Source organism: Mesoplodon mirus, assembly GCF_964341445.2.
Source record: "Mesoplodon mirus genome assembly, chromosome: 8".
Classification (NCBI taxonomy): domain Eukaryota; kingdom Metazoa; phylum Chordata; class Mammalia; order Artiodactyla; family Ziphiidae; genus Mesoplodon; species Mesoplodon mirus.
Genome location: NC_138984.1, coordinates 83,933,344 through 83,948,789, shown reverse-complemented (window position 1 = coordinate 83,948,789; position 15,446 = coordinate 83,933,344). Strand labels below are relative to the sequence as shown.

At 38.9% G+C, this 15,446-nt stretch overlaps 1 protein-coding gene across 3 annotated transcripts in view; it reads left to right on the top strand.

The window, feature by feature from the left end:
• The window catches only part of ABCB11 (ATP binding cassette subfamily B member 11), a 104,572-nt gene that overhangs the window by 59,003 nt on the left and 30,123 nt on the right, over positions 1 to 15,446 (top strand). For all 3 annotated transcript variants that reach the window (XM_082630371.1, XM_082630372.1, XM_082630370.1), the window contains 4 exons: positions 159 to 329; positions 843 to 1,044; positions 1,952 to 2,027; positions 6,345 to 6,447. In XM_082630371.1, coding sequence (XP_082486497.1) covers positions 159 to 329; positions 843 to 1,044; positions 1,952 to 2,027; positions 6,345 to 6,447 — 552 coding nt within the window. The remainder of the gene's footprint in view (positions 1 to 158; positions 330 to 842; positions 1,045 to 1,951; positions 2,028 to 6,344; positions 6,448 to 15,446) is intronic.

Sequence of the window (15,446 nt, the reverse complement as noted above, 5' to 3'; positions counted from 1 at the left end):
ATTAGATAATACCCTGTTTCAGGAAAGAGTCTTTTTAAGTGAAAGGCGGACCTGTGAAAATTCATGCTTGAGGAGGAAGCTAGAAAGGACCTTTGTGAAGAATCGGTCAGGATCCTTCAAATTCTACCTCTTCATTACTGATGTCACCTTCTTCCTAGCAATTTGACACTCTTGTTGGAGAAGGAGGAGGCCAGATGAGTGGTGGCCAGAAACAAAGACTAGCCATTGCTAGAGCCCTTGTCCGAAACCCGAAGATCCTACTTTTGGACATGGCCACCTCGGCACTGGACAATGAGAGTGAAGCCATGGTGCAAGAGGCACTGAGTAAGGTTTGTTGAAAGTCTGAGTTCCTTTCATAAGTCTGTGTGGAAATTCTTGTTTTGCTGTAGGGAAGGCAGCTGTGAAGAGAGGAGAGAGAGAAAGAGGGACAGAGAAGGACTACATGGGTCAGTGTATCCACCTGGAAAATATTGGCTCACCACTATGTTCCTCACAGTTGAATGGAAGACATTATGATTTGCTTCTAAAAGCTGCACGTGTAAAATTTTAAATCTTGTTAAGTCTAACATAAAATATGTGATTTAAAAAATTTCCATTTTGGTTTTCAGCTGTTGATTAATAGCAGCAACCAGACCAATTGCTGATTGGTGTGATGTGATGTGATGTGATGGCATTTATTAGCCACAAGAAAGCACGCTGGCATTTTCTAATGTCTGTACAGCCTATTTAAGGATCTTCCCAGGAACTGAGGCTCTGTCTTACTTGTGGATTCAGAGACTGCCCAAATGTCAATGTCAGCTCTGTCTTACAGTCTGGCTTAACTGTGCACTGTACTCTTACAGGTTCAGCATGGGCACACAATCATTTCTGTCGCTCATCGTCTATCCACGGTTAGAGCTGCAGACGTCATTATTGGTTTTGAACGTGGTACAGCAGTGGAAAGAGGCACCCATGAAGAACTGTTGGAAAGGAAAGGAGTTTACTTCACTCTAATGACTTTGCAAAGTCAAGGAGATCAAGCCTTTAATGAAAAAGACATAAAGGGCAAGTGCCTTTTCCATTATGCTTGTACATTATATTAAATAGTTAGCTATATATAATGTTTTTTGGATTTCTATGCATTTTAATATACAGTATCTTATTTGTTCTCCTCAAAGCCCTGGGAGACATTGTATAGATGATAAAGGAAAGAACAGTGTTCAGGAGGTTTAGTTATTGATCAAGTCATAGAGCTAAAACACAGGTCTTTTGTGGAAGAACTTTCAATTCCATCCCTTTTTTCCCTCACAGTTTGCAAATAGGAGAGTCTTCCTAGAGTGTCCTGCACTCAGTAGGAGCTCTCCTCTAGTTGGCTGAGTGAATTAACCAATGACTAAAAAGGTTTATGCTTATTTTCACTAATGTAGATAGATACTTCAGGCCCTAGTGTACCTTCTCTTTTTCAATCTGAATTTTCAGGTTTGGTGGTTTACCTCAACCTGCGTTAACCAAACATTCAAAACTTTCTCTACCATATCACATCTGGATTTGTGAACACTATTGGGTAAAATAACTGTATACATTTAACACATGATTTATTCTGAAAAGTTTTGGGTTTTTTTTAACTTGGTGCATCTTTTTTTTTTTTTTGCCACCTCTAGTGGGCTTCTCATAAGTTTTTTGTGGTTAATATCGGCTATATCTATAGGTTATCTATTTCTGTGGTGATAACACATAGGCTATCATATAGTTCAAAAGATTCAATCTTGCTCAGTATTTTTTTTTTATTGTTGTTTTTGTTAGAATGTGCTGGACAAGTGCTAACTTTCATTTATTGCAATAAAGTTAACAGACTGTTTTAGCATCAGACATAGTAGTGATATGCTAGGGAAATATAGTAAATAATAATTTTATTTTGATATGGTTCTGCTTGTTGTATACACTAAGGGATCACTTGTGTTGTGTTGAATAGGAAAAGATGAAACTGAAGATACCTTACTTGAGAGAAATCAGACCTTTAGCAGAGGGAGCTACCAAGCTAGCTTAAGGTAAGCTTAAGTCACGGGACAGATTTTAAAGTTTTCAAATGTTCTTAGGAGCCCTCTGCAGCTAAGATCCTCTGGCAATACCTCAGGTACAACCTGGAGAGCCCTTACTTAAACACAGCCCCAGGTCTTGTGTAATAATGAACATGCAAATGAATCCTTGCTTGCTATATTGACATTTCTGTCTCCAATTCATAGAGATTTTTTGTTTAAATTTGGCTTCTCATTTTATTGAGGGTAGGGGACATGATAAAGATGCTCTGTAGTTAAAATGTTGTTTATTAAGCTTAGAAAGGGGATTAAAAAAAATCTGTTCAGACTTGTCTCCCAAAGCTAACTGTGGTATGAAGCACTGTCTTAAATGGAGGTCAAATTCATGCCTTTAGCTTCATTCTTTAACCTACTGAGCTGTAATTGAATTACAAATATTTCTGCTCCCAGAGTTACCCGTCCAAAATCAAATCATTCTTTAACTAGATGAAATAAGAGATTCATTGTCTGACGTTTAAAGAGAATTTTCCTAAACATGAATTTATTTTTTCCTAGATCAATACATGGGCATTGACTTCCAAAGCATATTTTTGGAGCATGCTATATAGCAAGACTATAAATTTAGCTTTTCATTCTGGTTTAAAAGTTTAAAAAAAATAGTTCCTTTAATGTTAAAAGTCTATGTATTAAGAATAATTCTGCCCAGGAGTATTTGTCTATATTTGTGAAAATGTTATTCAAGATCTTTTTTTCTTAAGGTAGGAAACTATTTGTAAGCAACAGACTGACAGCATATTTCTCCACCATGGAGTTTACCATTTCTAGGACATTTAACTCAAGGCTGTGCTCTGAACAAAGACTCAGTTTAGGACTTGCTCTTTCAAGGTAGCTAATTGTTTATTGAAAAATGGTTAAAGAAGCTTAAAATATAATATTCAGATAACAACTCCAAGTCGTTCAAACACAGATTTACTTACTTTTAATATTCACTGATTTTTATTTTTCCTTTTAAGAACAAGTCTATTCAGAAAAATTCTAAGAAATGCTAGTTTTATTGAATTTTTTGAATTTGGAAAGTAATAAAACATAGCTTCATGTTTCTCTATAAAATAAAAGATATAAAAATTGCCAAAAATGTTAGGCAATTTTTACAGACATCTGGTATTATGTTTAACCGGCTTTTTTTCTGATTGGAAGAAAAAATTATAAAGGTCATTAGAATCACAATCTGAAGATACCAACTAACTTCTTAAACACAGAAAATGACTAGGCAACTCTTTTGATCACTAAGTTAAAGGTTGCAAAGAGGAGATGTATCTCATGGTCATGTCAACAAGAAAATTAATATTTCCTTAATTTTTCAGATGAACAGAATTTTTCCCATTCTACATAGTTTACTTACAGTTTACTATTAGGAACAGATAACCATTTTTAATATAAATATTTTCTATTTGGCTATTAGTTCTCACAAATTCTCCATTTTGGTGACTAGGAAGAGAAACACAGAAATACCACCTATACACAGAAAGTAGCTATTAACCTCCTGCAGAGAAAGATTTATAAGTTTGAGTAAGAAGGTCTGTTAAAAATATCTTATTGTGTATGCTGACAGATCTTTAAGATGACTCATTGAAATGTTCATTTGTATCATATTTCCTTGGCTTCAGTCCTTCTGATGCCTAAGTCTCTCTTTAGTAATATATTTTAGGTTCAAGAACAATTTCATGGATGACAGTAATTTCCTAAATAATAATGTTGACAGAGAGAACATATATTCCCAAATTAGCTGTTTTTATTTGTGGTGAGAAGTGGCACTCGGCTTCTCAGGAAGGGAGGAGCAGATGTTGTAAGTTTCTGAAAAGGGGTGTGATAGAATTCTAATGCTGGTGTTTATGGCAGACCAGAGGGGGCAGGTGAGGCCCCTGTCTCGCACCCTTACTGCCCATGGTCTCACTGGGACAGCTTATGCTAGACAGGTGGAATGGTGGGCAACAGGGAATGAGAGAAAGGGAGATTTAAGAAATATAAGATGAAGTAGTAGAAATTTGAGGGGACGAGGATCAAGGTCTTCTGTGCTCCAAACTGAGCTGTAGGCAGCTATATTTTGATGCCCTCTTCTTCTGCACATACTCCTACCTTGACTTCTACTGCTCTGAGTTTCTATTTAGGCCCATAACCTTAAGTCTTAGCCCTGTCATGCACTCTGCTCTCTCTAGCTGACACATACCTATTTCTCACACCTTTGGGAGATGACCTCTCAACCTTAGTTAACCTAACTTAAAGAGATGACTCTATTGCTGCAGGGTTTCAGGCCAAGTGGGAGGGGATTGGGGTGTCCCAGAGGCCAGTTTGGTAGCAGGGAATCGGGGTGAGGTGTGGTTTCATGCCTGATCACAATAAGACTTGGCAGTAGTTTGAGCAAGAGCAAGGAAGATGGATGACTTGACATAAATGTGCCTGTTGAACCTGGTGACTAAGGGGATGGCGATGCCATCAACAGAATGTGGGAACAAATTAGAGTCATGCAGTTGATGTGTTGCTGCCTTCTCAAGAAGGCTAGATGAGCATCAATAATAGGCAGGCACCACCTTGGTATTTGTTTTAGTCTAACTTCTCCTGGATATGGATGATAGAGAGAGACTTATGAATAGTTCCATCTAGATCTCACTACCACAGCCGATGCAGGTCTCCTCATCTCTAAATCATTCTCTTTACGCCGTACTTCTTCAGATTAAGTGCTTTGATAGTGTAACTTCTATCCTCTCAAGTCTTCAGGATTGCCTCTATCACTTAAGACTCTATTTGCAAATGGCTGAAAACCTAAGCCAACCTGGTTTAACCTTTAAAGGGAAAGAATAAGTTAACATAACTCAATAAATAGTCCAAGGAGGCTTTGGCATCAAGCAAGGCTGGGGCTTCGATGATTTGTCCAAGATACATACAGTTTCTTTCTCTTCCCTTCTCTGCTCTACTTATTTTTCAGTATTCATTTTTCAGGAAGCTTCTTTCCTTGACATAATTGCCAACAGCTTCCAGTGTCACATACTTTCAAGTTTAATCTAGAGGAGAGTAGGAGTCTCCTTCCCAGAAATCTCAGGGAAAAAACAAAACAATTTGAATCAATCACTTCCTGTATCTGCTCTATACTAAGTATATATAACTAGTAATTCTGTCCCCATGCTTCTCTTTATACTGTTCTGTCAATCAGCAATGCTCTTCCCTCCAGCCTACAGATACCCAGATCCTACTTTAACCACCTCCTCTGTGAAACCTTTTATGGTAACACCTGACATACATTCCTTTTTCCTTTAAATTTCCATACTGTTTATTTAAATCTGCCTTATAGCACTTACCGCATTCTCCCTTACATCAGGGTTGGATGCATGCATTGCTCTTCTATAAAGTTTTAAGCGGGCTTCCCTGGTGGCGCAGTGGTTAAGAATCTGCCTGCCAATGCAGGGGACATGGGTTTGAGCCCCGGTCCGGGAAGATCCCACATGCCGCAGAGCGGCTGGGCTTGTGAGCCATGGCCTCTGAGCCTGCGCATCCGGAACCTGTGCTCCGCAACGGGAGAGACCACAGCAGTGAGAGGCCCACATACCACAAAAAAAAAAAAAAAAAAAAAGTTTTAAGCTCCTTAGGGAGAAGTCTGTAATTGACCAGTCTTTGTATCCCCCAAAGCACCTGGCACTGGTTTGCATGTTGTAGGTGCACGGTAAGCTTCTGTCAAGTGAATCAATGAACACACCAAGTTAAATTATATTTCAGTAAGAGATTTGTTAACTAAATCCATCCCTATGGGCAGTATATAGCCTGGAGAAAACCTCACTAGTGGCCCTCTTTCCTCCTACTGGTCCATTTGTATCCAGGTGGCATTATGCTAAAGCAAACATCAGGGTGAAAGAGAAAGAGAGAGAGGGAGAGAAGGAGAGATATCAAAACTACAACCTACAAACAGAAGGGAGGTAACAGTGATGGACCATTGCCATTATAGCAATTAGTAGAACCATGTGGGTTTGGAATGGATTTGAGTCTTGGACCTTTTTTTTGGTGGACTAGTGGAACAACTTTGCCCCCCTTCTCTTTCTCCCTCCTCAGTTATACTGTGAATCAGAGTCTAGCCTGCTGTCTATAGCAACCAAACTGATTAGCTTTGCCTTAAGAATAGCTCTATCAAACTTGATCAGGAAGCTCCCTTATCTGGTTACCATGTAACCTAGCAAACATTTCTGTTCATTTGACACAAGTGATGTAAACTTGGAACCAGCTGAGTCCTGTTCCAACCTGCCCATAATTTATAGGCTAATTCATCTTTCTGTTTACTTACAGAGCTTCCATCCGGCAACAGTCCAAGTCTCAGCTTTCTTACCTGGGACCTGAACCTCCATTAGCACTTGCAGATCATAAGTCTACTTATGAAGAGGACAGAAAGGTCAGGTACCGATCGCTCATGGGGGGATGGAAGAAGTCTCTCCTGGAGACTACTGTATGCCCTTTAAGTGAAGATGAGTTTTCAATACTTTATCTAGTATTATTTCACTAAGTCAAACTAAATGGGAGACTCCATTAAGACCTGATGGAAACTCTAAATTTTACATAATGTTTTACATATTTTAAAAGAAACACAAATTAATTAAATACTTTTAAGAATACATGGTAACTTAAACTGAGCTATTAAGGGTTAATTGATAGTTCTTAGATGAACCATTCTAATAAACACAAGCAAATTACAGGTACTTAGCAGATTATTTGATTATGTAGGTATCATTTAAAAATTGTTAAGGATATCTGAAAACTGTTTTTGTAAAATTTTAAATCTCCTTCTTAAATTATAGTAACCTTGACAAAAGTGTTTGACAACAGAAATGTTTGATATACAAGTTATCACAAATTTTAAACTAATGGGGACTGATTAAGTTTTATGGGCATTTGTTCAGTTCATACAATTTTATAATAATTGTTTAAGAGTGCATTTAAAAGTAACACTATTAATTTTAACATCATTCAAAACAACATAAAAATGAAAGAGATAGGAGAAGAATCAACACATATAACAATATTAAACTTTCTTCGTCAGGATGTCTATTGCTGTGGTGGGTACAGTCTAACTTTCACATAAGGTGACCATCCCTCCTCCTCAAATCCTTGCTTAATCACTGAACTTCATTCTTCAGCCCTGATACTCCCATTTTCGATCCCCCATTACTCTTCATTTGAATCTTTTCATGGCAGTTTTCTTATTGAGGCTTATTTCAGGTCATGTTATCTTATCCTGTTACTAAATTATAAGCTTCTTAAAGTTAGTGACTATATATTATTTATGTTTGTATCAACTTGGGCACCTTGCCTTGCCCTGAGAATAGCTCTGTCAAACCTAACCGGAAGGTCCTTTATTTGGTAACCATGTGACCTAGCAAACATTTCTCTTTATTTGACACATGTAAACCTAGAATCTGTTGAGTCCCATTCCAACCTGCCCATGATCTACAGACTCTTTGATCTTTCTGTTTAGTTACAGAGCTGCATGTAGTAGGACATCAAGGGATTTTAAAACTAGGATGCAAAATTAAATTTTTATAGTAAAATAAGGTCCAAACCACAAGATATATCAAAGAAAATGAGTCAGAGAATATTTTAATTACAAGCACATCCATTGTACATGATGTAATTTCAAATTGTCTTTAAAGAATTTCAGTATGAGAATCCATTTTGGGAGTAATTATAAACACTGATTCACAATGCTAAATTTGGAATAAAGTACTACTTAACAATCTTATAAATATGATGGAAGGGTTATTAAGGCTCTCTTTTGGCTTTAATATATTGATAATAAATAGATAGAGGTCTCAATATCTAATAGAGTTGGTTTAAATAAATTTCATAGAAGAACACCTTGTCTCAGGAGCCGAAGGATGAATCCAGTGAGAGAAAACGTTTAGCAAGCATGGTTGCTTACTGCATCTTGTAATTAAGGACTCAGCACCTCTTCTAGTTCTAGAAACAGGTTCTTCATTTATGTCCATGGTGCTGCCACTCATAACTACAAGATGCATTACGTAAGGAGTTTAATAAGCTTCAAGGGAGAAGGAACTAAACACTGCGCTGACGTTTCAAACATAACAGCACCAATCGTATTCAATTTTTTAAATAAATTTATTTATTTTATTTATTTATTTTTGGCTGCATTTAGTCGGGTTTTTTTTAACATCTTTATTAGAGTATCATTGCTTTAAAATGGTGTGTTAGTTTCTGCTTTATAACAAAGTGAATCAGTTATACATATACATATGTCCCCATATTTTTTCCCTCTTGCATCTCCCTCCCTATCCCACCCCTCTAGGTGGTCAAAAAGCACTGAGCTGATCTCCTTGTGCTATGTGGCTGCTTCCCACTAGCTATCTATTTTACGTTTGGTAGTGTGTATATGTCCATGCCACTCTCTCACTTTGTCACAGCTTACCCTTCCCCCTCCCTGTATCCTCAAGTCCATTCTCTAGTAGGTCTGCATCTTTATTCCTGTCTCGTCCCTAGGTTCTTCTGACCATTTTTTTTCTTTTTTTTAGATCCTATATATATGTGTTAGCATACGGTATTTATTTTTCTCTTTCTGACTTACTTCACTCTGTATGACAGTCTCCAGGTCCATCACCTCACTACAAATAACTCAGTTTCATTCCTTTTTATGGCTAAGTAATATTCCATTGAATATGCGTGCCACATCTTTATCCATTCATCTGTCGATGGACACTTAGGTTGCTTCCATGTCCTGGCTATTGTAAATAGAGCTGCAACGAACATTGTGGTACATGACTCTTTTTGAATTATGGTTTTCTCAGGGTATATGCCCAGTACTGGGATGGCTGGGTCATATGGTAGTTCTATTTTTAGTTTTTTAAGGAACCTCCATACTGTTCTCCATGGTAACTGTATCAATTTACATTCCCACCAACAGTGCAAGAGGGTTCCCTTTTCTCCACACCCTCTCCAGCATTTACTGTTTGTAGATATTTTGATGATGGCCATTCTGACCGGTATGAGATGATATCTCATTGTAGTTTTGATTTGCATTTCTCTCATGATTAATGATGTTGAGCATTCTTTCATATGTTTGTTGCTAATCTGTATATCTTCTTTGGAGAAATGTCTATTTAGATCTTCTGCCCATTTTTGGATTGGGTTGTTTGTTTTTTTTGATATTGAGCTGCATGAGCTGCCTGTATATTTTGGAGATTAATCCTTTGTCAGTTGCTTCATTTGCAAATATTTTTCTCCCATTCTGAGGGTTGTCTTTTCATCTTGTTTATGGTTTCCTTTGCTGTGCAAAAGCTTTTAAGTTTCATTAGGTCCCATTTGTTTAATTTTGTTTTTATTTCCATTTCTCTAGGAGGTGGGTCAGAAAGGATCTTGCTGTGATTTAAGTCATAGAGTGTTCTGCCTATGTTTTCCTCTAAGAGTTTGATAGTGTCTGGCCTTACATTTAGGTCTTTAATCCATTCTGAGTTTATTTTTGTGTATGGTGTTAGGGAGTGTTCTAATTTCATTCTTTTACATGTAGCTGTCCAGTTTTCCCAGCACCTCTTATTGAAGAGGCTGTCTTTTCTCCACTGTATATTCTTGCCTCCTTTATCAAAGATAAGGTGACCATATGTGCGTAGGTTTATCTCTGGGCTTTCTATCCTGTTCCATTGATCTATATTTCTGTTTTTGTTCCAGTACCATACTGTCTTGATTACTGTAGCTTTGTAGTATAGTCTGAAGTCAGGGAGCCTGATCCTCCAGCTCTGTTTTTCTTTCTCAAGATTGCTTTGGCTATTCGGGGTCTTTTGTGTTTCCATACAAATTGTGAAATTTTTTATTTTAGTTCTGTGAAAAATGCCAGTGGTAGTTTGATAGGTGTTGCATTGAATCAGTAGATTGCTTTGGGTAGTAGTCATTTTCACAATGTTGATTCTTCCAATCCAAGAACATGGTGTATCTCTCCATCTATTTGTATCATCTTTAATTTCTTTCATTAGTGTCTTATAATTTTCTGCATACAGGACTTTTGTCTCCTTAGGTAGGTTTATTCCTAGATATTTTATTCTCTTTGTTGCAATAATAAATGGGAGTGTTTTCTTAATTTCACTTTCAGATTTTTCATCATTAGTGTATAGGAATGCAAGAGATTTCTGTGCATTAATTTTGTATCCTGCTACTTTATCAAATTCATTGATTAGCTCTAGTAGTTTTCTGGTAGCATCTTTAGGATTCTCTATGCATAGTATCATGTCATCTACAAACAGTGACAGCTTTACTTCTTCTTTTCTGATTTGGATTCCTTTTATTTCTTTTTCTTCTCTAATTGCTGTGGCTAAAACTTCCAAAACTATGTTGAATAACAGTGGTGAGAGTGGACAACCTTGTCTTGTTCCTGATCTTAGTGGAAATGGTTTCAGGTTTTACCATTGAGGACAATGTTGGCTATGGGTTTGTCATATATGGCCTTTATTATGTTGAGGAAAGTTCCCTCTATGCCTACTTTCTGGAGGGTTTTTATCATAAATAGGTGTTGAATTTTGTTGAAAGCTTTCTCTGCATCTATTGAGCAACGTGTATCACATTGATTGATTTGCGTATATTGAAGAATCCTTGCATTCATGGGATAAACCCCACTTAATCATAGTGTATGATCCTTTTAATGTGCTGTTGGATTCTGTTTGCTAGTATTTTGTTGAGGATTTTTGCATCTATGCTCATCAGTGATATTGGCCTGTAGTTTTCTCTCTTTGTGACATCTTTGTCTGGTTTTGGCATCAGAGTGTTGGTGGCCTTGTAGAATGAGTTTGGGAGTGTTCCTCCCTCTGCTATATTTTGGAAGATTTTGAGAAGGATAGGTGTTAGCTCTTCTCTAAATGTTTGATAGAATTCGCCTGTGAAGCCATCTGGTCCTGGGCTTTTGTTTGTTGGAAGAGTTTTAATCACAGTTTCAATTTCAGTGCTTGTGATTGGTCTGTTCATATTTTCTATTTCTTCCTGGTTGTGCATCTCAGAAGGTTGTGCATTTCTAAGAATTTGTCCATTTCTTCCAGGTTGTCCATTTTATTGGCATAGAGTTGCTTGTAGTAATCTCTCATGATCCTTTGTATTTCTGTAGTGTCAGTTGTTAGTTCTCCTTTTTCATTTCTAATTCTATTGATTTGAGTCTTCTTCCTTTTTTTCTTGATGAGTCTGGCTAATGGTTTATCAATTTTGTTTATCTTCTCAAAGAACCAGGTTTTAGTTTTATTGATTTTTGCTATTGTTTCCTTCATTTCTTTTTCATTTATTTCTGATCTGATCTTTGTGATCTCTTTCCTTCTGCTAACTTTGGGGATTTTTTGTTCTTCTTTCTATAATTGCTTTAAGTTTAAGGTTAGGTTGTTTATTTGAGATGTTTTTTGTTTCTTAAGGTAGAACTGTATTGCTATAAACTTCCCTCATAAACTGCTTTTGCTGCATCCCATAGGTTTTGGGTTGTCATGTTTTCATTATCATTTGTTTCTAGGTATTTTTTGATTTCCTCTTTGATTTCTTCAGTGATCTGTTGGTTATTAAGTAGTGTATTGTTTAGCCTCCATTTGTATTTTTTACAGATTTTTTCCTGTAATTGATATCTAGTCTCACAGCGTTGTGGTCGGAAAAGATACTTGATACGATTTCAATGTTCTTAAATTTACCAAGGCTTGATTTGTGATGCAAGATATGATCTATCCTGGAGAATGTTCCATGAACACTTGAGCAGAATGTGTATTCTGTTGTTTTTGGATGGAATATCCTATAAATATCAATTAAGTCCATCTTGTTTAATGTATCATTTAAAGTTTGTGTTTCCTTATTTATTTCCATTTTGGATGATCTGTCCATTGGTGAAAGTGGGGTGTTAAAGTCCCCTACTATGATTGTGTTACTGTGGATTTCCCCTTTTATGGCTGTTAGTATTTTTCTTATGTATTGAGATGCTCCTATGTTGGGTGCATAAATATTTACAATTGTTACAACTTCTTCTTGGATCGATCCCTTGATCATTATGTAGTGTCCTTCTTTGTCTCTTGTAATAGTCTTTGTTTTAAAGTTTATTTTGTCTGATATGAGAATTGCTACTGCAGCTTTCTTTTGATTTCCATTTGCATGGAATATATTTTTCCATCCCCTCACTTTCAGTCTGTATGTGTCCCTAGGTCTGAAGTGGGTCTCTTGTAGACAGCATATATACACGTCTTGTTTTTGTATCCATTCAGCCAGTCTATGTCTTTTCTTGGAGCACTTAATCCATTTACATTTAAGGTAATTATCAATATGTATGTTCCTATGACCATTTTCTTAATTGTTTTGGGTTTATTATTGTAGGTCTTTTCCTTCTCTTGTGTTGCCTGCCTAGAGAAGTTCCTTTAGCATTTGTTGTAAAGCTGCTTTGGTGGTGCTGAGTTCTCTTAGCTTTTGCTTGTGTGTAAAGGTTTTAATTTCTCCATCAAATCTGAATGAGATCCTTGCTGGGTAGATTAATCTTGGTTGCAGGTTTTTCTCCTTCATCACTTTAAATATGTCCTGCCACTCCCTTCTGGCTTGCAGGGTTTCTGCTGAAAGATCAGCTGTTCACCTTATGGGGATTCCCTTGTGTGTTATTTGTTGTTTTACCCTTGTTGCTTTTAATATTTGTTATTTGCATTTAATTTTTGATAGTTTGATTAATATGTGTCTTGGCATGTTTCTCCTTGCATTTATCCTGTATGGGACTCTCTGTGCTTCCTGGACTTGATTAACTATTTCCTTTCCCATATTAGGGAAGTTTTGAACTATAATCTCTTCAAATATTTTCTCAGTCCCTTTCTTTTTCTCTTCTCCTTCTGGGACCCCTATAATTCGAATGTTGGTGCATTTAATGTTGTCCCAGAGGTCTCTGAGACTGTCCTCAATTCTTTTCATTCTTGTTTCTTAATTCTGCTGTGAGGTAGTTATTTCCACTATTTTATCTTCCATGTCACTTATCTGTTCTTCTGCATCAGTTATTCTGCTATTGATCCCTTCTAGAGAATTTTTAATTTCATATACTGTGTTGTTCATCACTGTTTATTTGCTCTTTTGTTCTTCTAGTTCCTTGTTAAATGTTTCTTGTATTTTCTCCATTCTATTTCCAAGATTTTGGATCATCTTTACTATCATTATTCTGAATTCTTTTTCAGGTAGACTACCTATTTCCTCTTCATTTCTTAGTTCTGGTGGGGATTTGCCTTGCTCCTTCATCTGCTGTGTGTTTCTCTGTCTTCTCATTTTGCTCTACTTACTGTTTTTGCGTTCTGCTTTTCGCAGGCTGCAGGTTTGTAGTTCCCCTTGTTTTTGGTGTCTGTCCCCAGTGGCTAAGGTTGGTTCAGTGGGTTGTGTAGGCTTCTTGGTGGAGGGGACTAGTGCCTATGTTCTGGTGGATGAGGCTGGATCTTGTCTTTCTGATGGGCAGGTCCGCGTCTTGTGGTGTTTCTTGGGGTGTCTGTGGCCTTATTATGATTTTAGGCAGCCTCTGTGCTAATGGATGGGGTTGTGTTCCTGTCTTGCTAGTTGTTTGTTATACGGTGTCCAGCACTGTAGGTTTCTGGTCATTGAGTGGAGCTGGGTCTTGGCGTTGAGATGGAGATCTCTGGGAGATTTTTGCCATTTGATATTACGTGGAGTTGGGAGGTCTCTTGTGGACCAGTGTCCTGAACTTGGCTCTCCCACCTCAGAGGCACAGCCCTGTCGCCTGACTGGAGCACCAAGAGCCTGTCCTCCGCATGGCTCAGAATAAAGTGAGAAGAAAGGAAAGAAAGAGAGAAAGAAGATAAAATAAAATAATGTAAAATAAAATAGTTATTAAACTAAAAAATAATTATTAAGAAAATAATTTTTAAGTGATTAAAAAAAAAGAAAAAATCGGACAGACAGAACCCTAGGACAAATGGCAAAAGCAAAGCTATACAGACAAAATCACACACAGAAGCATACACATACACACTCACATAAAGAGAAAAAGGTAAAAAAATATATATATCGTTGCTCCCAAAGTCCACCTCCTCAATATGGGATGATTCATTGTCTCTTCAGGTATTCCACAGATGCAGAGTACATCAAGTTGATTGTGGAGATTTAATCCTCTGCCCCTGAGGCTGCTGGGAGAAATTTCCCGTTCTCTTCTTTGTTCGCACAGCTCCCAGGGTTCAGCTTTGGATTGGGCCCCGCCTCTTCATGTAGGTCGCCTGAGGGCATCTGTTCTTCGCTCAGACAGGACGGGGTTAAAGCAGCAGCTGATTCAGGGGCTCTGGCTCACTCAGGCCGGGGGGAGGGAGGGGTACGAATGTGAGGCGAGCCTGCAGCAGCAGAGGCCGGCATGACGTTGCACCATCCTGAGGCGTGCCGTGTGTTCTCCCGGGGAAGTTGTCCCTGGATCCCGGGACCCTGGCAGTGGTGGGCTGCACAGGCTCCCCGGAAGGTAGGTGTGGATAGTGACCTGTGCTTGCACACAGGCTTCTTGGTGGCGGCAGCGGCAGCCTTAGCATCTCATTCCCGTCTCTGGGGTCTGCGCTTTTAGCTGCGGCTCTCGCCCGTCTCTGGAGCTCCTTTAGGCAGCGCTCTTAATCCCATCTCCTCGCGCACCAGGAAACAAAGAGGGAAGAAAAAGTCTCTTGCCTCTTCGGCAGGTCCAGACTTTTTCCGGACTCCCTCCCGGCTAGCTGTGGCGCACTAACCCCTTCAGGCTGTGTTCACGCCGCCAGCCCCAGTCCTCTCCCTGGGATCCGACTGAAGCCCGAGCCTCAGCTCCCAGCCCCGCCTGCCCCGGCGGGCGAGCAGACAAGCCTCTCGGGCTGGTGAGTGCCGGTCGGCACCGATCCTCTCTGCGGGAATCTCTCCGCTGTGACCTCCGCACCCCTGTTGCTGTGCTCTCCTCCATGGCTTCGAAGCTTCCCCCCCGACACCCCGCCACCCGCAGTCTCCGCCCGCGAAGCGGCTTTCTAGTGTGTGGAAACCTTTCCTCCTTCACAGCTCCCTCCCACTGGTGCAGGTCCCCCCCCATTCTTTTGTCTCTGTTTTTTCTTTTTTCTTTTGCCCTGCCCAGCTACGTGGGGAGTTTCTTGCCTTTTGGTAGGTCTGAGGTCTTCTGCCAGCGTTCAGTAGGTGTTCTGTATGAGTTGTTCCACATGTAGATGTATTTCTGATGTACTTGTGGGGAGGAAGGTGATCTGTGCGTCTTACTCTTCCGCCATCTTGAAGCTTCTTCATTTGGTCTTTGTTGCTGTGCGTGGGCTTTCTCTAGCTGCAGCAAGCAGGGGCTACTCTTCCTTGTGGTGCTCGGGCTTCTCATTGTGGTGGCTTCTCTTGTTGGGGAGCATGGGCTCTAGGCACACGGGCTTCAGTAGTTGTGGCACGTGGGCTCAGTAGTTGTGGCAC